The sequence below is a fragment of the Mesoplodon densirostris genome, chromosome 9 (genome assembly GCF_025265405.1).
Source record: "Mesoplodon densirostris isolate mMesDen1 chromosome 9, mMesDen1 primary haplotype, whole genome shotgun sequence".
NCBI lineage: Eukaryota > Metazoa > Chordata > Mammalia > Artiodactyla > Ziphiidae > Mesoplodon > Mesoplodon densirostris.
In genome coordinates, this window is record NC_082669.1 from 10,074,446 (window position 1) to 10,097,137 (window position 22,692).

The 22,692-nt window shown below is 36.8% G+C and overlaps 1 protein-coding gene across 3 annotated transcripts in view; it reads left to right on the forward strand.

Moving 5' to 3' along the window:
- The window catches only part of CACNA2D1 (calcium voltage-gated channel auxiliary subunit alpha2delta 1), a 505,032-nt gene that overhangs the window by 374,531 nt on the left and 107,809 nt on the right, over nucleotides 1-22,692 (forward strand). For all 3 annotated transcript variants that reach the window (XM_060107477.1, XM_060107475.1, XM_060107476.1), the window contains 3 exons: nucleotides 11,210-11,279; nucleotides 13,858-13,908; nucleotides 16,096-16,195. In XM_060107477.1, the coding sequence (XP_059963460.1) occupies nucleotides 11,210-11,279; nucleotides 13,858-13,908; nucleotides 16,096-16,195 (221 nt within the window). The remainder of the gene's footprint in view (nucleotides 1-11,209; nucleotides 11,280-13,857; nucleotides 13,909-16,095; nucleotides 16,196-22,692) is intronic.

Consider the following 22,692-nt stretch of genomic DNA (forward strand, 5'->3'; position numbering starts at 1 on the left):
TCCGGACGCACAGGCTCAGCGGCCATGGCTCACGGGTCCAGCCGCTCCACGGCATGTGGGATCCTCCTGGACCGGGGCACGAACCCGTGTCCCCTGCATCGGCAGGAGGACCCCCAACCACTGCGCCACCAGGGAAGCCCTAAGATGACTAATTTTTAATTTGGATATGAGAATGCTTACTGAAATAAAATATCAGAAATATTTTTATTTTGGGACTAAAATGATGAGTTTAACTTAGAATAGTAATATTTGATGTCTTGACAGGAGAGTCCACAATAATTCTATTTACACCCAAGCACAGGTTTATATTCTGAATTACATGATTTGCTTTTCTATATACCATCAATCAGTTGTGTTGTCTGAGGGACGCATCATATATATATATATATATATATATATATATATATATATATATATATATATATACAAAATAATATATTATTTTGAAATTCTCACATGATCCTGATTTACAGAGGTATTTCTGTAGCCTTATTTTTGTTTCCTTTTACATAACCTCATCTCTTACCTGAGTCTGTCTTATCTTTTGCATGTAAGGGTTGCAGAGTTGCTAACTTTGCAATTAACTATAGATCCAGTCACACTTAAACTGATGAAATGATTTCACAGGTGAGAGCAGTTAAGTAGGATGCTAATATGAAAATGGAAGGTGCTCTTAATTTGATGGGGGATAACACTGTATATAAAATATGTGAATAAGTTTAGTTTAAAAGCTTTAGCTCTTTGTAACTTCTAAAATATCTCATTCTGTTCCTTTTTCTTTGATATATTGCTAAATTTGTATATCTTATGCTGTCCATTTTTAGATGCATAGAACCATCTTTGATATTTAAGTCATTTTATGTTCAGTATATTTTATTAAGAAAAATTAATAACATTTTTGTCAAAAATTCAGTCTTTTTAAGTACTTCTCTCAGATATACCAAATATAAAATTTCTAAGAAATATATCCTTACCCCATTATCTAAGAAGATTTACTGACATAAAAATAGGAAATTTGTTCCTGTAGAATCATTGTTTGTTTTTATAAATATGTCATTATCATCACCTAACTGGATTTATTTGCTTGCAAAAACAGAAAGCTTTTTCTCTGTTGGAGTTCACATTTTTCTCTATGTAGCACACGTCTGCAATTATTTTCCAGTAAATCCTCCTCATCTTTTACTTCATAGAAATTGCTGTGTTCAAGTTTATTTTTGAGTCACAGCTAATAACTACGTATGGACCGTCTAAATGATTAAGTCATTGTGTACCATTTACTTTATGGAATATTTCACTTAACCACAAACTTGACCTTGTTATCTGTTACTTCTGTTGACAAAAACGTAACCCTTGTTAAATGGAAATGTTTTACCTGGTCTATCTGACATCTACAGAATTACCAGCAAATCACTTTGTAATAAGTTCTTTAATTTTTAAAACTATGATCATTTATCCTTGGCTTTAATACTGTGTATCTGTATGTGAGTTTCCAATGCTTAGTTTTCTATAAATTAGAGAAGTGTTCTGGACATATTACAGTGGAGATACCAAAGGCGCTCTCAAGCCAATATAACACTATCATTGAACCTCAAGTCTCATTGTTCAGAAACAGTATTAAAATCTAAAAAGAATTTGATTATGTCAGTATAGTCAAGTGTGAGTTGGAAGGAGGAAAACTGATAAGAACAAGCAAAACTGCTGTTTCTGAAGAAATTGTGGTATCCTAAGGATTCAAATACCAGTAGGAGAGAAGTTTCCTCTGGAGGAACTCACAGGTAGATGAGACAGAAAATATATAAAGACATTAACACACAATGCAAAGAGATATCTAATAAATTTATTAAAAAGTTATCTGGAGTTAACATAGATGATCACTTCTCCAGTAAAATTAAACAGTCTGGAACTGTTCACTTAATGCCATTTGGCTCACTTGCTCTGGCCTTCAGACCATCCAAAAACTCTAACCCAGCCTACATTTCAAGTTTTGTCTCTTACTGTACAGTTAAACCTTCACCATGTAACCCAAATTGCCTTTTTCCCCCTTTTAAAACTCTTATTTCATTTCATTTTTTCAAACCTGCCCCCCCTTTTTCCTATCTCTATATGCTTTGATCCCAGACCCCCATTTCTGGTCATATGCATCTTATCCATCATTCAAAATAGAATACAGACATGTGAAGCCTTTCCTAAAAGCAACCTTTCTTTATTTTTTTCTCTCAGAGAACTTGGTTTTTATCTAGATTACAACAGCTATCAATTTTTTTCTTCCTTCAGAATTTATTTTCATATGCTTTTTAAAAAAGCATGGCAATATAAGTAACTGCAGGTAAAGAGGTATATAAATCTATATCTATATCTGTATCTATATCTGTATCTAATGTGTGTGTGTGTGTGTGTGTGTGCATGCCCCATAGCACCTAAGGCAGAGCCTTGCATATAGTGAAGAATAAGGATTTGCTGAATTAAGCTATAGATAAACAAGTCGGGATCATATCAGAGCTGAAAACAAGTTATCACAGTAGAACTTCAGAGAATCAGTTTCTAAATAAAATGGAACCAGGGGAAAAATGCAGATAGGAAACAGAGTTACCATTATCTGTGTCCCTGCCTGTACACCTTTCCCATCCTGCCTTCTTCCTTCTGCCAGTTTTCTCCAGGGGTTTCTGGGGTGACCTCATGAAGTCAATTTTTAGGTTCCCAGGAAGTTTATTGACTGTGTGACACCAGCCTGCATCATGGGGAGGGGGTATTCCAAGCCCTAGTCATAAGACTATGCATTTACCTAGTTAAAATCTAAGCACATTTTATAGTAATCTATTATTTTAAAAAATCTACAACCTATGACAAGTAGTTCCAGTGACTCAATGATGCTGTTTTCAAATATCCACATATGGAGTGCTTATTATTGTGCCAACACTAGTTTTAAATGTTTACGTTTATAAATAATTGAGTCTTAGCTATAACCCTTGGATGTGGAAACTCTTACCCCCGTTTTACTGGAAAAGGTTAAGTAATTTATCCAATGAAAATCTAGGTAGACTAGCTCTAAAACTTATCTCTTAAGTGCTACGCTAGGTTATTTCCAGTCAGAGAAGAAAATTTTGAAGGGACAAGGGCTCTTCTTACTAGCATTTACCCAGCTGGAATGACTGCCTTCAGCCTGTGGATCCCATTGGTGGTTCTATGCTGTAAAGCTTCAGTCGTTCGGGATTTGAAAACTTGATCTGGGAATGGTTATTGTTTGGGGACCAGTTACCGTTCAGAAACATATGTGTACCCTGAAATTCATCATTGATCCATGAAAGATAAGACAGACATCAAAACTGCCTAGATTCTAGCAATACAAATATTATATAGCAATAAGCACTTTCCTAGGGCCAAAATAATACTCTCCTAAGAAGACAATATAAGAAAAAATAGTGAAATAGATTTCAAACATTCCATGAAGCTTTTGCCTCTTGCATTTTCTCCGAGCTTTAAAACTTGACTTGGGTCTATGTCACTGGCTAAAGTTCTGACCTGTGTCAGGCTATTAATTCAGTTCCATACACAATGGCTAGCATAACAGAGAATATAAATATTTCTCTCAGGTAGAACTCCTACTTAGTAGGTAAATCAGTTGGTTGGGGTAAGTCTGGTCCATGAGATTTCCAGAGACTGAGGGTTCCATCTATCTGCCATTCCTTAGGTTGTTGCCCTCATCTGTAGGATCAAAACTGTATCAACACTACTACATCCACAGTTGAGGCCAAAAGTAAAGGGGGAAAAAACTGGAAGGCAAGCAGCATGACCCCCAAATTGTACATGTATCACTTCTGCTCACATGCTATTGACTAAAATTTTATCACATGACCCCACCTTGGCAAAAGAGACTGAGAAGTACAGTTTCTTGTGGGCAGCCAACTAAAACTTTAGGGTTACTTTTACCAGAAGGAAAAACAAAAGTGTATTTTGAAGCCCTGTCACAGTCTGTTCCTCTGGGAGTGTAAGTATCTGTGTACACTTTCCCATACATAGAACATATTCACTTCCTTTCCACAGGAGATGATCCAAAGTCCCAACAAGTTGGTACCTCCAGCTCAAAATTCAGGATCTCCAGGTCACTTGCAATTCTCTCCATTATATGGATATGACTTTTCCTAGTTTGGCTACTTAACAACACAGCAGAATACCCATTACTTTCTCTGCCCTATTCCCATCACTGACCAGATACCTAATAGACAATGGTGCTATCTTCTGGATGACAATAAAATCTTCCATATGGAAAAAGTGAGTGGGAAAAAGAGAGCAATCACTGGTCCATGGTATGTATCATAATCCTCCAGGCAAGGAAATATAAAGACCTCCTACTCCTGCATAAAGTTTCTTGGTTAGCCCATCTGACTGTTCCTGGTAGTGTTCTGTGGTTGCAACTCTCTTGTCTGTAACCCTTTCAAGCACATGTGAAGGGGCGTGCTTGGGGTTAAACGGCTTTCATACCTTGCTGTTTCTGGTGCAGGTTTAGAGCTCAAAAACTGCTTTAGGGTTCACAGCAGTTGCAAGATTTCTGCAGACTAAGTTTGTGCTTTCTTTGGTAACACAAATATCGGTGACAACACGTGGTTGGCTTCCAAAATTTTTCTTCTAGCGAGTTTCTTGTGCAAGCAACCCCAGTCCTAGGATTTAGTCTAGAAGTCATTCTTAAGCTCAACGTCTTATACATTTACTGGGTTCTGTATTTAACCCTTTCTCATCTCTCTCATCTTAAAGGTGGCTTACTTGACAACATTGCTGAGAACAGAACATTTGATGTTATCATAGTAGTGGACTTTACTCATTTTTAAATTGTCCATCTGTACCTGTGGCAGAGGCTGCTGGCTGTCTACAAGACTTCTGTCCTCCCGTTCCAGCCTAATGTTTTGCTTTTGGGCATGAATGCCTAGCCAGGACCACTCTTGCATCTATGTAGGACCATGTGACTAGTTCTTACCAGTAGAATATGAGTGAAAGTAAAATATGTGTCACTTCAAATCTGAGATTGTTAGGACTTGGTTGTTCCTTCTCCTCGGAACTTCCTCCCTCCCTCTGTCAGCTGCATGTCACTGCCCTAGGTGACCTTGGAAACCAAGCATTGAAGAATGCAAAAGCTGCACCAGCTACAGGTCTCTGAATACCTGTTTGGAGCAGAGTCTATGCCTGTGACTAGTCATATCTAACTTAATCTGCTCTCTGAGAAAGAAATAAGCTTTACTGTGCAGAAGCAGAAGATTTGAGATTGCTCAAGTCACTTTGTGTTACCATAGCTAATGCAGAATTCTCTTTCTCTGTTTAGGGTATTTGCCAGGTTAAAAGTTTTATTGGAGGGCAGAGCCTATCTGCTGCCTTAAAATCTGAAGAGGACAGCTATTTGCTTTCCAAGAGGCACTGGCACCTTGGTATGTGTACATAACCCTCACTCCGTTATGTACCTGACCCTTGATGGGGGAGCCATGATGCAAATAAATTAGGGACTGTGTAGAATCCATACTGAGACGGTAGTAGTTGTGCAACAACACTCAGATTCCAGGAAATTTTGTGAGCTGTGCAGTACTCATTTATTGAATTAATTTTTCCTTAAAAGAACAGTCCAAATTCTTTATCTTGGCTAGCAATTCAGAACCATGACTAATACTTCATAGGAGATGATTGAGACAAGCCTAAAAAAAAATGATTCACATAACATAAATTAGATCCAGGCAGTAGAAACAGGGTTGGTTTTTATAGGCATTTTTGAGTATGTGAAATTTAATTTTTTTGTCTTTCCATGAGACTAAAAATGTGAAGTCTTTTAGAATTAGAAAATGCATTTTAAGTTAATTGGAAATGCAATTAGATGTCATTTGAAATGGTGTTTCTACCAAGAGAATCAGCCCTCAATTCATCATTTTGTACTTTATTGTCTCCTAGCAGAAATAAAAAAAATGATACTCTATTATTTTTAGACTGTATTAACTAGAAAATGCCTCTACAATCTGCATACTTTCTCAGGAATCTTTCAGTATCCTAAATTAACGTACAGGTAAACACCTTTTTTAACTCAGTGGTTTGATACTGACATAGCACACCCTAAATGTCATGTGAAGTAGAAATGTCATCAGATAGATTTAGTCAGATACACCCACAGTACCTTTTTTGTCAGGAAAAAAAGCATAAATGATCATTAACACCATTAATGATGGCATTCAGAAATGAGATGCCCACATTGTAGGCTGTCATTTCCACTCCTTTTTCCTGTCATTCCAAAATGTTATTGGAAAGCAAAAGGGACATCTAAAATGAGTGACATTTAACTTTTTAGAGGGACTGTAGAAGTTCCGATTTCCTTTCATGGAGCCTTTATTGTACCTCATTATGAAACTGATTATTTCAGGGAATTGCAGTGTATGGTTATTATCTGTTTTTACTATTTGACCTTCCATATTTCTGAGCCTATATATATATAATGTACCATGTAAGTACCACAGTGGGATTTTACAACAAACTAATTAGTAATATCACAGAAGAAACTACATTATTTAATTTTAAAATAATATAAATAATTTAATGTAACTGAGGGATATTTCCTAATAGTAAATGTCTCAGCAGACTTCTAAGGGAACATTATTAATATTTTTAAATAGAAACCATCTAAGATTATAAAACATGTTAAAATGTAGTTGTCTGGCTCCTACTGTAAATTATAGCCCTTTTTTCTGTCTTTAAAGAAATAAATTTTATAGAACATAATAATATATATCACAATTCACTTCAATTAGTTATACTGAAAACAGATCCTAGGTGAATATGCTCTGCAAAGAATTCAGAAATCTAATTTAAGCGTGACTTTCAAATTCCAGTTTTTTGACCACTTTCAACTCATGATGGCCACTATTATATTGGCGGTGGTAGTTAATCTCACTCCTCAACTCATCAAAATATTTATGTAAGTCTGAGTCCAGTCAGGAGAGAGATAACACAATGTCTTGAACAGGAAAAGTTAATTTTTTAAGGATAATCTTATTTTTTTAATTAAATTATTTATTTTTGACTGGTGTTGGGTCTTCGTTTCTGTGCGCGGGCTTTCTCTAGTTGTGGTGAGCGGGGGTTACCCTTCGTTGTGGTGCACAGGCTTCTCGTTGAGGTGGCTTCTCTTGTTACGGAGCACGGGCTCTAGGCTTGCGGGCTTCACTAGTTATGACTAGCAGGCTCAGTAGTTGTGGCTCACGGGCTTAGTTGCTCCATGGCATGTGGAATCTTACCGGACCAGGGATCAAACTCATGTCCCCTGCATTGGCAGGCGGATACTTAACCACTATATCACCAGGGAAGTCCTAAAAGTTAATATTTTAATAAAGAATTATTAACTATAGCAGGGATTAAGGAGGGACTGGCTAGAAGTATAGAGAACTCTAAATAATATTGGACTAACAGGTGAAATATTATCTAATTTAATATAACATAATAACTACCACCCATAGGGCAGAAATAGCCCAAGGAAGAGACTTTGGTCCCCCAGTGCCCCTGGATTGAGATGCATATTTTTTACAGAGGACATGGTCCTGATCTGCCAAATGGCAGAGAAGGTACTACAGTGTAACACTGGTAGGACTTGCTGGAAGTTCACCCTCTAAAAGGTTCCTGGTGTTTCATCAGAGGCTCTCCACTACAAAAATACCCGGGGTACTGCTGGAGAACCATAGAGCTCTCCAGAAGCCTTGGTCTGGAGAAGCTACCCACGAGCTCTGGAGAACACTCAAGCACTGTAGGAGCCAAACACCAGGAGAGCTACATTTGCTGCCAGAGCGTTTGAGCAAACAAACCAGACCAGGAAGCAAAAACCACTTTCTCATTCAACATCTTTCTTTCTTCATCTGCAGACAAAGCTTAAGATTGTGCTTGTGGGTAAAAGAAAAATATTTGAAGGGCCCAGAGATATTTTCATAGAACAAGATAAATGGGTGAATTCGGAGCTGAGGCAATAAATGTACAACCAGCATAACATTGTACTAAAAGAAGAATAAAAGTTATTTAAATATGTAGTTATTACAAAGACCCTATCTTGAGGAGTTAGATAATAGTTGAAAGTGAACTGACATGCCTGCCTGCATGTTTGTTGCTTAGTTCTAGTGCTACCACACACACACAAAAAAAGTCATTTTATCTCACTGGCTCTAAGTTTCTGCAAATGCAAATGGAAAGAATTAAAGTAAATTTACCATTTCAATTGCATTGACTGTATCAGTAAATGGTTGTTGGGGGAGTGCTGTATTTAAACTTAACTGTTTCTTATAAATGGGATTAGTCATTTAAAATGAATAAATCGTTTTATAATATAGCCGCTAATAAGAAAGAAAATTCACAGTCAAGGAGAGGCTCAGTAGTATATGTTGTTGACATATCTTAAATGGCCAAATTATCTTAGTTCGCTAATAAACATGATTCTCAGAAAAGTTCTGTGTAATTTTCATCATTTCTCAATAAATAAAAGGGCAAAATAGATTGAAGGGCCTAAGTCATATGAATTATTATTAGGAATTTTCCCAAGAGTCATATGTTTAAACATGTTCAAGGAGAGGAAGACTTCAGCATAAAATTATCATCCAATTCATCAGCATTTATTGTTCTCCATTGGGTCTAAGGGGTGCGCGCGTGTGTGTGTGTAAAGCTTTGTAAAGTATTTTAATTAAAGTAAATATAGATTTAATTAGAATAGTGTAAATTAATTGCATTTAAAAAGCAATACAGTTAGATGTACTATTTTTCTGTTTACTGCAAAATGATAAAGGCTCTGAAACTAACGGAAGATTCTTTTGTTTTAAAGTTTATTATTATTATTATTATTTTTAATTTATTTTGGTTGTGCCAGGTCTTAGTTGCGCCAAGAAGGCTCCTTAGTTGTGGCTTGTGGGCTCCTTAGTTGCAGCTCACCGGCTACCTTAGTTGTGGCACATGTGCTCCTTAGTTGTAGCTGGTGGGCTCCTTAGTCGTGGCTTGTGGGCTGTGCTCCTTAGTTGCGGCACGTGTGCTCCTTAGTTGCGGCACGTGTGCCCCTTAGTTGCAGCCGGCTGGCTTCTTAGTTGCGGCACGTGTGCTCCTTAGTTGCGGCTAGTGGGCTCCTTAGTTGTGGCATGCAAACTCTTAATTGGGGCATGCATGTGGGATCTAGTTCCCTGACCAGGGGTCGAACCCGCATCCCCTGCATTGGAAGGCAGATTCTTAACCACTGTACCACCAGGGAAGTCCCCTAACAGAAGGTTCTTGAATCTGTACTTGAATTACTTCAGATCATTCAAATAAATATCAGGAAAAGTTTTTGTGCAGTTATGTTAATTATAATTTAACTTTTAAATGATAATTTCAAATGGACTGGCCATTATCAAATATGGGAATAATAAGATTAAAAAATTATGCTATTATGTGATAACAATCCAAGAAAAACAATCTTTTTATAGACCAAGATAGTATAGCATTGAATTAAAATATAAGGATCAAATAATTGTAAGTACAGTTTCCATTAGTGGCAAATAAATTTTCTTTTAAGGTAAATTTTTCTGTTAGTAGATAAGAAAGAAAATGTATAGCCCCTGGACACCTGGTAAAACATATTCATTGTCACCCAGAAAATCCCAATTGTGAACAAGTTATTTCTGAAATAATGTGAAAAAGAAATTGACTTATACAACTTTCTTTTGTATTGCTGCGTTGTTTTAAATTTTAAAAAAGAAAAAGGTTAAGGTCATAAAAATGGTATCTCCCATTTTAACATTACTGTGGATAGGTGGAATGTGTCCTTGGTGCTTTGTGACTTTTAAAAGTATTACTTTCCTAGATAAAATCTAATATTGGGTCAGCCAAAAGGTCTGTTCAGTTTTTTTCTGTAAGATGGCTCTAGTAGCACTTAGTTGTCTTTAACTTCATTTGAAACAATTTTGTTAGACAGTATGTTACAGCTGTCATATCAGCGTGCATTTAAAAAAGACTTTATCAAAATTAGTGAACTTTTGTGTAGTCATTTTAATACTGAAGATGGAAGAAAAAAAAGCAACATTTTCGGCATATTATGCTTCATTATTTCAAGAAAGGTAAAAAGGTAACAGAAATGCAAAAAAAAATTGTGCAGTGTATGGAGAAGGTGCTGTGACTGATCGAACGTGTCGAAAGTGGTTTGTGAAGTTTCGTGCTGGAGATTTCTTGCTGGACGATGCTCCAAGGTCGGGTAGACCAGCTGTTGATAGCGATAAAATCGAGACATTAATTGAGAACAATCAACATTATACCACGTGGGAGATAGCCGACATACTCAAAATATCCAAATCAAGCATTGAAAATCTTTTGCACCAGCTTCGTTATGTTTATCGCTTTGATGTCTGGGTTCCACGTAAGTTAAGCAAAGAAACCTTCTTGACCGTATTTCTGCATGCGATTCTCTCCTTAAACGTAATGAAAACAAATTGTGATGGGCAATAAAAAGTGAATACTTACAATAATGTGGAATGGGAACAGATCATGGGACAAGTGAAATGAACCACCACCAACCACACCAAAGGCCATTCTTCATCCAAAGAAGGTGATGTGTATATGGTAGGACTGGAAAGGAGTCCTCTATTATGAGCTCCTTCCAGAAAACCAAACGATTAATTCCAACAAGTACCGCTCCCAATTAGACCAACTGAAAGCAGCGCTCGACAAAAAGCGTCCAGAATTAGTCAACAGAAAACACATAATCTTTATCAGGATAACGCAAGACCACATGTTTCTCTGATGACCAGGCAAAAACTGTTACAGCTTGGCTGGGAAGTTCTGATTCATCCGCTGTATTCACCAGACATCACACCTTCGGATTTCCATTTATTTTGGTCTTTACCAAATTCTCTTAATGGAAAAAATTTCAACTCCCTGGAAGTCTGTAAAAGGCACCTGGAACAGTTCTTTGCTCAAAAAGATAAAAAATTTCGGGAAAATGAAATTATGAAGTCCCTAGAAAAATGACAAAGTAGTAGAACAAAAGGGTGGTGAATACGTTTTTCAACAAAGTTCTTGGTGAAAATGAAAAATGTGTCTTTTATTTTTACTTAAAAACCGAAGGCACTTTTTGGCCAACCCCATAGTTTGATTTTAATTCTCTATTTGAAATTTAAATTCTCTCTCTGGCTCTCTCACTCTCTTGCCGTCTCTCACTCACTTTCTCTCTCTCTCTCTCTCTCTTTTTAAGCTTCTCCATGGGTTGATAACAGTAGAACTCCAAACAAGATTGACCTTTACGATGTACGAAGGAGACCATGGTAAGATTTTGGGGTAGCCATGAAAAGATGAAAAAGACAAAATAAGGTTTCTTTTCTTTCTTTTTTTTTTTTTTTGTTAAAAAGTTGGAGGGAATCTTTCCATTATTAGGATGAATATTGTCTGATTATTTAAAAACCTCTTTTTTCCCTTTTATACATTGGAATTTTTTATACATTTATACTTTAAAACAGTTAAAGCTAAATGAAGATGATGAGTTCCAATGGGCAGTGATAATGAAGTTGTTGAAATGATTCATCAAATGCATTTCAAATGGACTACTTTAAGTTTTATAGTCAATGTCACTTCTAAGTCTCTTTTAGCTGGTGGGGATTTCTATTGAAAGTCTCCCAGTTTGCTTGGAGTAGGGCTCTAATAATCAACATCTGGATAGAGTAGAATGTAGTTTGCCTCTGGTGGTGAACTAATGAGGACTAGCCCCGAGGTAAGAGCTGCCCCTAGTTATAGTCATATAGCTTAAGTTTCATTTTTCCAAAAAAAAACTTTATTTGTTCCTTACTACTAAATAAACTCATTTTCCTAACATATGAATCAAAAAATACCGAATACGTCATGATTACACTCACTGGGAAACAATTATTAAACTCGTGCATTTTAATTCATTATTTTAATGTATTTAAATGTATGGCTCTATACTTTTTAATGAGTTCACATGTTATACAATATAGTGCTTTGTAACCTACTCTTTCATATCAATACCTTTTCATAAGAGACACAGTAACATCATTTTAAAATAATGACCAGATGGTAACTTATTTTAAAAATCCCCTATTATTGGACATTTTGGTTATTTCTGACTTTTTGCTAGGGTTCAGACAAATTCTAAGACACATAATAGTTGATTCAAAGAAATGTATTTAAGGCTTTTAAAATGCCCTATTAAACGTCCCAGTAGCAATTTACATAAACACCAACCATGTATAATAGTACCAGGTATTATTAATCCACATATTATTCTTAATAATATTTCTCTAAATTAGTGGCTTTGGAGCCATGGGTTGTTGAGTGGAGGCAAAGCCTATGACATCACATGATTTCGGTTCAGGAACCAGTTGTTTCGGTGGAAACTTAGAAACTAGGTCCCAACTAGAAGAGACAGATGATATCCTGTCCTCCATCTTCCTCACGGAGAGGCATGCCAGGACCATTTGTCAAGATGCTAGACATGAACTAGATTTGCCTTCCACTGGAATATCCCAGCAACCCTGCCATTTTACCTTCTAATAGAAAAACAAACTTGAGTGCAAGCTGTAAACTCTGTTTCATGAACATATAGTCCTGAATAGTTACTAATTGTGCTGAATGTTGCCTGAAAACTTATTAACAAGTTATCTGGCAGGCTTCTGAGAAGTTAGATTTAGAGTCTTGGACAATAAGTAGAACACTGAGTTCAGATGCAGCTCTTCTTGTTGGGGAAGGCAGGTCCCCACTTCCCATCAGCCTGTGGCCAGGCAACATGAGTTTTCGGGATCATTCATCTGTAGTTAAGTTTATCTCTACAGTGGCTGAACTATTCTCCTTTAGTCTCTTTTCACATGCAGAGATTCTGAATCTGTAGGGCTGGGGTTGAGTGTGGGAATCAGCATTTTGAACTGGCTCTCTAGGTGATTTTTAAGATACTATAATGTCTGAGAACCACTACTTGAGACTCTTGGAAGTAACATTATATGTTGTTTTTTAATTACTTTATTGTCCCTTTGTCAGTCTTTATTGTCCCTTTGTCAGATTAGACAACTAATCTATTTTTGCGGGGATTTTTGTGTGTGTTTAAATATATGATACAATTTTATTATTTGTTTTTTTATTATTATTATTCTTTATGTATTTATTTAGTTAGTTAGTTTTGGCTGTGTTGGGTCTTCGTTGCTGCTCACGGTCTTTCTCTAGTTGTGGTGAGTGGGGGCTACTCTTTGTTGCAGTGCATGGGCCTCTCATTGTGGTGGCTTCTCTTATTGCAGAGCACGGGCTCTAGGCATGAGGGCTTCAGTAGTTGTGGCACGTGGCCTCAGGAGTTGTGGCTCGTGGGCTCTAGAGCGCAGGCTCAGCAGTTGTGGCACACAGGCTTAGTTGTTCCGCGGCATGTGGGATCTTCCCGGATCAGGGTTTGAACCCCTGTCCCCTGCATTAGCAGGCAGATTCTTAACCACTGCGCCAGCAGGGAAACCCTATTATTATTCTTTAGAGTGAGTTTTAGAACCTGTGGTCAGCAAAATGGAATTTAGGCTAACTTTTTTTTTTTTTTTTTTTTTTAGGGAACTGTTCTTCCAGAAGTTAATTTCTTTTGCTCCGAGTATTAAAGCATATCTCTTATTCCTTTGTTATAAATATCTGTAAAACATACCTTAAGTATTATGCCTCTGACATTTCTATTATGTTAAATGTAGCTTTTCTAAAGTTGATGTTACAGAATTGTGAATAAAAGAGCATCGTCTACCTAGATAGAATGGAAGTAGGGCCTTGCTTGGAAAATTTCTCAGAGATTAGTAAATAGCAGTTCAATAAATATCAGTGCTTGATATTTTACAAGAGAAAAAATTATTCATATGATATTTGTTACAGGTACATCCAAGGAGCCGCATCTCCTAAAGACATGCTTATTCTGGTTGACGTGTGAGTAGTTAAATATTACATAATTTTCATATACTAAGAATATAGGGAGGAGTTTTAGATAACAGTAGTAGGTTGGGACTAGAAAATAGGTTGAAAAAAAGACAAGGAATAATTATGATGGCTTTTATATCCAGACAAAGAAATCACATTAAGGCAGTAACAAAACAAACAAAAATTCTCTTATTGAAAATGAGAGGAATCTATGTCAAAATTGAAAATTATGGCTTGGTTCTGAAGTCTGAGCTTTTTGAAAAATTATTGATTTGCTTCCAGTTTTTTGCTTTATATTTTAAACAATATTAAAGTACATGGTTGCTAAATCTAAGCTGTTTCTGCTTACAAAAAAAGTAGAATAATTAGTTGGCACTTAGTTATTAATGATTCAAATATATTTTAGGGATTGGCCACAAAATATCAATAGATAAATATTACATATATTGAATGTCAATACTAGGTCTTTCTCAAGGGCAATGCTGAAATACAAGAAAGAATTTCCTGAGTTTTTATATTGGTCATTTTATTTTTTTGTCACATTGCTTCAAGTTAGGGTGTGTGTGTGTGTGCGCACGTGCGCATGTGTGTAATCTTCCAATCTTCCAATAAGATAGAAGATGAAACTGTAGAACATAATGAATAATATATCCTGCTTTGGAGATTTAGTTTTTAAGAGCAATACCAAGGAACTAAAAATGTGAGGTATAAATTGCTTATATTATTTTCCCTGAGAGAATAAAAGTATACCTTCATCTGTTCTTTGCCACTGGAAGAAACAGAATCCAATGTTTTATAGGCAACTAAATTCATTTCACAGGATAGTGTCAGCGTTTGAAAATTTCTCCATTATAATGTGAATTGAACAAGTTTAAAATCTTATAACCTTGCCTGAGAAAGAGAAGATAACTGAATTTGACAAATGTAACAAATGTTAAATCTCATTTCATTTGTTACAATGCATTTAAACTTCATCTTGTTTTAATTAAGTTATTATAGAGTTTGTACATATGCTAATCCTTGATATTCTTCTGAAGTATAAATCTGAATGGTAATGCAATATGTTATAATCCTATTGGATATATGCTAATTTCCTGAAATAATTTCTTTTATTAAAATCTTTGAAACCCATGTCAGATACCAAGTGGGATAAAAATATAGATGAAGTTGTAATGCCATTTAAAAAAAGTATTTCAATAGAAATGTGTTGAGGGTATCCTATATGCAATGTGATGATACAAAGATGATTAAGACATGGTCCCTGATCTCAAAGATGATTCAAATGTATTAGTGAAATTAAACCATATTCACATCAGTAAATTAAAACAATTGTAGGAAGTGAGAGATATAAAGCATGACACAGCACTGAAGGAACACATAGGTGAGACAGCACATTTCATTTTAAAGTGTCAGGAAAGACTTCATTAAGGAGATAAAATTGGAATTGAATCCTTATAGCTAAGATTTAACAAGGCAGGCATGAGAAGGGAGAGGAAAGAGTGGAATTTCAGGTGGAAGGATGACAGAAGCAAAGTGACATAGATGAGAACATCTGATAACAGCTAGAAAAGTAAAACTGGGAAAAAGTTGGGAACTAGAGACATAAAAGTGGAAGTTAATTGCCTAGAGAGGAGCCCTGCAAATAGATGCGGTCATTCAGGATCATAAAATATGTAGAGACAAGAAAAATGAAGACCAAACCCCAGAGAATATCTACTTTAGGATATAAAACAAAGCATTGTGTTTACAAATCTATTATCAAATTCTTATGCTGCTTCATAATTATTGGTTTAATCAAGTCAAACAATGAGCTCCCTAGGGCAATGACTGTATCTATTACCTCTGTAGCCCTCACTACTAACTTGGCTAACAGAGCTGGAATTCAGTGTATATTTTCTCAATAAGTGAATATGCCATGAGTATCCACAGTTTCTTAAAATTGTCACTTGACATGTAATTTTCATCACTGCAGTTAGAAAAATATGCATTCTGATGCTTGTTGGAAAGAAAGACAAGGTTTTTGTAATTTATTTCTACTTGCTATCAAAAATAGGACTTTTTCTAATACTGGTTTTTTGAAGACAAAATTATTTGAATATTATTATCTAGAGTCAGTGCATAAGTTGCGTTTCCTGAGGGTGTATGATGTTAATTAACTACATGGTCATTAACATGTGTGGACTCATTTTTTTATAGGAGTGGGAGTGTTAGTGGATTGACACTTAAGCTGATCCGAACATCTGTCTCTGAAATGTTGGAAACCCTCTCAGATGATGATTTTGTGAACGTAGCTTCAGTAAGTATATGATGACTGCATTTTTGCTGAGTAAAATCTACAGTTTTTATCTCCCTCTGGTTTTAAATACTTTATAGTGTTTTGTCATAGATAGGCTGGGATATTTCTGGTCCTATTACAAGACTATCTTACTGAGCTATCCTCGCTTGTTACTCATTCTCCCATACTTCCACACCAAGGTCCTTTCTGAATGTTTGAGGATTTACCCATGAATGGAGTGATTGAAGCAATGAACATGAAAGAAAAACATTATATATATTCTCTTTGACTCAGAGGTGCTTAAACAGTTGACGTGAACCCCCGTACTCATTGATATCATTGTAACTCCCAATAAATAGTGACTCAGCCGTGTAATTGTATGGCAATTTTCTGTTCATTGTAAAGCTCCTTTTTCATACTGGACATATATCCATAATGTATTATGTTTTTAAAGTTTTTTTTTTAATTAATGTGAGAACCAATAGATACTTGAATGTGCTTTCTTAAAATTCTTGTTTCCAGGAACCATTTTAGACCTTCCTCCTCATAGCTAGAGAGCATTGAACTCTGAAGCAAATAAAACAGGACAAAATGAATGTTACTGTATTTCACTTTAATTCATAGAATTTTGGCAGAAAATTTCATGGCCGTGTACTGGTTGATATAATTTCACATTTGAAGTGGTTGTATTCATAGAGATGCACGTGAGGGAAGAAGTATTTGTGGTGAGGTCATTTTGTATTGAACATAGGAGAATGGATCTACCTCTAAAACCACATGGGAGGAAGTTAAAGCAGCTGGCCTACAGTCAATTTACTCCCTGCACTGGAAGGGTATCCCCTGGAAAAAAGTAGGCAGAGGAACTGAATATAGTCTCTTGTCAACCAGAGCCTCAAGTAACTAGATAAATCATATTTACTAAGAGGTAGAGGAATTACTCCAAAAATGATTTTAGCAGGATATCCCTAGCTAAGGGTAACTGTCATAAATAGAACCCAAGATCAATGAAGGAAGATTCCTTTAAAACTATCTAATAGGCAATATAACTCTCTGGGTAATAAACTGGAGATATTTCATAGTTTAAATACTCAACCTGCAAAGCTCTTTTTGAGACCTCTTTCATCTGGGCCCAGAGGAGTGTCTCCAATACAGTAATGTAGGACCTGGTCTATTAGTTTTCTGAGGCTGCTGTAACAGAATAACACAGACTGGGTAGCTTAAACTACAGAAATTTTTCTGTCACAGTTCTGGAGGCTGGAAGTCCAAGATCAAAGTGCCGGCAGGGTCAGTTTCTCCTGAGGCCTCTTTCCTTGGCTTGCAGATGGCTGCCCTCTTGCTACCACTTCATACGGTCATCCCTCTGTGCAGACTAGTGTCTCTTCCTCTTCTTATAAAGACACAAGTCATAGTGGATTATACCCTCAACCTAATGGCCTCATTTTTAATTTAATCACCTCTTTCAAGAACTTATCTATGATTACTGTTACATTTGGAGGTACCAGGGGTTGGGACTTCAACATAGGAACTTGAGGGGGGCACAGTTCAGCTCATGACATCTGGGGAACTGCCCTCCATACCCAGATCTTTCTATGCTTTATCTGAACGTTTAGCTCTCCTTTAGCTTGTCTGCATCCTTGATATTATTAGTAAAATTTGATACTGCTTAAGAGCTCTGATTCATGTCAGTCTGATTTTATAATCTGACCCTGGGTGTTAGCTCACGACTTACTCAACAAAATGAGAACAAATAAACTGTAATGCTTGGTCTCCCAAATAAAATGATCAGAAAAGATAACCATTTAGTTTAATTTGTACATAAAAATATTGTTTATTACAAAAGCAATGGAAAGGTTGCTAACAAAATATTATCTTTGGCAAAGCAAAAGAGAAAGTTGTAAAAATATTAAATTCAGTACAGATTTGGCATATCTAATGAAATTTAGATAAAACCAGCAGACATTAAATATGGTTAATGTCTTAATCTGGCTTCCTCCTGATTCTTACTCATGGATTCAAGTGTAAATGTTTTTTTTGGGACAGGATCCCAGGAAACACAACCAATTAAAGGAAATTAGGCAAGGGAAGGGAGGAAGAATGCCAAGTAAAAGAACTTAATTTAATTTAAAGGGATTTAATCCTATTGAGGTATCCTAGAAGCTGTATAGAATATGAAGTTCAAAGTTATTCTGCCTCAAGGCCAAGTGAGCTGTGGTTTTAAGTACCAGCCTTCCGTATGTGTGGTCAGAATAGACTGCCCATAAGAGAGAAATGTAACAAAAAGTTGCAGGTGGTGGTAGTTAGAAACCTGTCCAGTATGTCCACTGTATCCAGTTAATGATCCTTAAAGATGGCATCTGACATGTCATTTAAAGCCAGTGTTTCCTTATTGATTTTCTATCTGGCTGATCTATCCATTAGTAAAAGTGGGGCGTTAAAGTCCCCTACTATTATTGTACTACTGTCAGTGTCTCCTTTTATGTCTGTTAATATTTGCTTTATGTGTTTAGGTGCTTTATATTGCATGAATAGATATTTGCAAGTATTATATTCTCTTGTTGGATTGATCCCTTTATCATGTAAAAATTCCTGAAAAGGTAACATTGTTTTTTATGAGTGGATACAGTCTGATGCCAGCACATCAGTGGACTTAGCACCATGATTCAAAGAACATACTGCCTCTTGAAGGACAACATTCCTACCCAAAGACTGTCTGTCATCTGCAAGCTGGAGCTTTAGTTGCACACTTAAGAGACTATCCTAGTGTTTTATCAGGCTGGCTGTTTCTAAGTGATGCAGTATATGGTAGACCCAGTGGATCCTGTGGTCATTTGTTTGTTGTTGGACCTCCTTCACCTTAAAATAGATTGCTTGATTTGAGGAAATGTTATGTAGGATACCGTGATGGTATCCCATGATGATAAATCAGACAGTGTGTGAATCCAGAGGATTAATGATACTGCATGAGGCATTGCAAACAGGAAAGGGGAACTCTCAACTGAAACATGTATCAATAGCAAGAAAAGCAAAATTGGCGCCACCCCATTCCAGAGGGATAAAATCGAATATAATCTGTTTGAAATCAAGTTGTTGAATGTCTTTTTGAAGAGTGATACTGTATTAAAGACTCAGCATTGGACAGTTTCCAATGGGTTAGCCATTCACTAATGGTGATAGCTGTATCCCACTTGGAGAGAAAGAGCCCATGTTTTTAGGCCCACATATATCCCCTCTTTCTCTGTTACCGGGCTGCTGCTTTTATGGGCAGTTGCTGCATACAGTGGACAAATCCTCCTCTCCACTCAGTTGTTCAGTACCTCCTCTGTATGAATGTTCTCTAGTGGTGATTGATGTGAGACAGAGATCTGCACATTTCATGCCTCCTCCCATAGGTCCATCCTCACGCTTCCTCTCCAGAGCTCTTTGTCTGGGGAAGGTCTTCCATTCTTGCTTCTTCAAGGGCATTGGCCAACCGGCTAAGCCATTTGCCCCTATGCAGGAGTGGTGTTGTCTTATCTCACGCTACTTGCTCCCTCACACCAAGTTGATGACCAGGTGTTTTTTGCCTCAAGATCCATCAACATCCATCCCCTGACATGTTCTCCCAGTATCTGCTGTTCATATTAGACAGATCTTGCATCTCTTTTGTTGAATATTCTCTTTTTCTGTTTTCCTGGAACAGAGACTATTTTTCCAGGTAGGCCATGTTGAGACCTGGTCTATTTGTTGCCTAGAGCCATGAAGGGAGATGAGATCAGATCTTAAGGGAGAACATCATCTTTTATGGTCTCTGGGAATGGGAGAAGCTACTACCTTCTAAGAGGAAGAGATTACTTCTGCATACCCAGAGGATATAGGGGAATCTGGAAGTTCATTGTTCTCAATAGCATCTACCCATGTCCCCGTTCTACTCTTAAGATCCCATTCTTTGCCTATTGGTGTCCTGACTTTTGCATAGAAACCTGCCATGGGTGTGGATGTGGCCTCCTTTATAGTTATGTGACTTTCAAAAGCAAATTCTCTGTCTGTTTCTAGCACACGTTGTCCTTCTCACATCAAAAAATTAGAATCTCTTTATTGGCTCCTGTATATCTTCTGGCTTTCACACTTTGCGCTTAGTTGGTAGTTGGCTGATCTGAGGTTGTCACTTTTTTCATTGAGTTTAACAACCAACCAACTCCAAGCCCCTATAATTACTGTTTACAACAAACAAATGACCACAGGATCCACTGGGTCTACCATATACTGCATCACTTAGAAACAGCCAACCTGATAAAACACTGGGATAGTCTCTTAAGTGTGAAACTAAAGCTCCAGCTTGCAGATGACAGTCTTTGAGTAGGAATGTTGTCCTTCAAGAGGCAGTATGTTCTTTGAATCATGGTGCTAAGTCCACTGATGTGCTGGCATCAGACTGTATCCACTCATAAAAAACAATGTTACATTTTCAGGAATTTTAAATGATAAAGGGATCAATCCAACAACCAACCAACTCCAAGCCCCTATAATTACTTACCTGACAACCTGTATTGTGTTCCAGTCACTACAGGTAAAAATCTTAGCAGTTATGATGCTGTAGCCTCTGAGGGGTTTTCTTTACTCCAGTTATCACTGATATATAGCCAATTACCAGAGGAATCTTTATTGCCACATGGCTGGTGAATGATTTAATTCTGGAATCCCATCCTGATGATCTGTTTCCTAAGACCTCTGCTAGTATCAACTTATATTGTCTTTCCTCTGAAATAGTTCATGAGGTAAGGATTCAAGTACAAATGGCTTATTTGGAAAATAATTCTAAGAAAGGTTGAGAGAAATGTGAGAAGTAAAGCCAAAAAAGGAAGAGAACTGATAAACAGTGGGTTATCAAACAAGTTACCACTGTGAGTGAGTAGAGCTTAATCCTCTGGGCAATTCTGTGAACCAAGGTAGACTGCATGAATTGAAATTGAAATTATTCTTTCCAAGGGGACAGTGTGCTGGAGTATTTGAAGTTAATGACTCCTCCCAAGGATGTTAATTCCCCAGTGTTCCCAGGCCACCATGTGCACAAGCAAAAGGCTCCCAGAAACCTTGGACAGTTAAATTTGGGCTGATACGTGAGGAAATATGGATGGGGTACCAGTAGCATCTGCCTCAGTTAGAAACTGAACAGTGCTATAAAAAATATGCTTCAAAAGATTTTCTGACTGAACAGTAGAAATGGCTTTGAATGAATTTTATGCTTTCAACTTTTAGGCAGCAATCAATGATTCTTTCCTAATTAAAATAAAAAAACTTAGATGGGATTGCCTTTGAGATTGTTGGTTTTTTTTCCCACAAACACCCACTGTATTTTAGTTTTACAAGAGTTAAATAAACTGACACCAAGCATTGTAAATGGATGACCACAACAAAAGCAACAATGACTGCAATTACCAAACACGAAACACACTCATACTATGTCATAATATTGACATTCAGTCCAGTAATCCTCCACTGTAACAGCTCCTTTACTTTGCAGTGAAAATTGATTTGTATATTTTTTGCCTCTGAGTCCTTGTGGGATTTTTTTTTATTCAAACAGAAAGCCACAAAAATTATAATCATCCTCATCAATTCACTCAGTCCCATGTAATTAATTTTTTTATCTTGATCTTTTGTTAGCACTTTTATGAATTCATCAGTTTTCCATTAGAGTTCTGAAAATGCTTATTCATTCAGTTCAGCAGTGTAGTCAGTTACCAAAAACCTGTACTTGTCAGAGTCTTTTCTATGACTTCCTTGAAGATGAAACCCTTTTATAGGAACATTTTTGCAAAAACATCAGAGTATACCCAGAACTCTCTGTAAATGACGAAAGCCTTAAAAATGACCCCGGTTAAAGATTTGATGAAAGTTCATAATAATGCAGTTGACAAGGAAATTTAGTTATTTCTGAGATACACATTTTAAAGTAATAACTAGAATTATGATTTATAACATAATACCAGAACATATAAGATTTTTAGAAATTTCATGTAATGTCTGAAACATTTATATTAACATACTTCCATACAAATAACCCAAAGAAAGTTTAGTATTAGTTGTTTTGTGGTTTTTTTTTTTTTTTTTTTTTTTTTTTTTTTTTTTTTTTGCGGTATGCGGGCCTCTCACTGTTGTGGCCTCCCCCGTTGCGGAGCACAGGCTCCGGGCGCGCAGGCTCCGGACGCGCAGGCTCAGCGGCCATGGCTCACGGGCCCAGCCGCTCCTCAGCATATGGGATCCTCCCAGACCGGGGCACGAACCCGTATCCCCTGCATCGGCAGGCGGACTCTCAACCACTTGCGCCACCAGGGAGGCCCTGTTTTGTGTTTTTTTATACTGCAAGTTCTTATTAGTCATCAATTTTATACACATCAGTGTATACATGTCAATCCCAATCACCAAATTCAGCACACCACCATCCCCACCCCACCGCGGTTTTCCCCCCTTGGTTCCATAAGTTTGTTCGCCTTTGAGATTCTTAATGCCTGACAAGTTTTAAGGACCTTTGCTTCTTC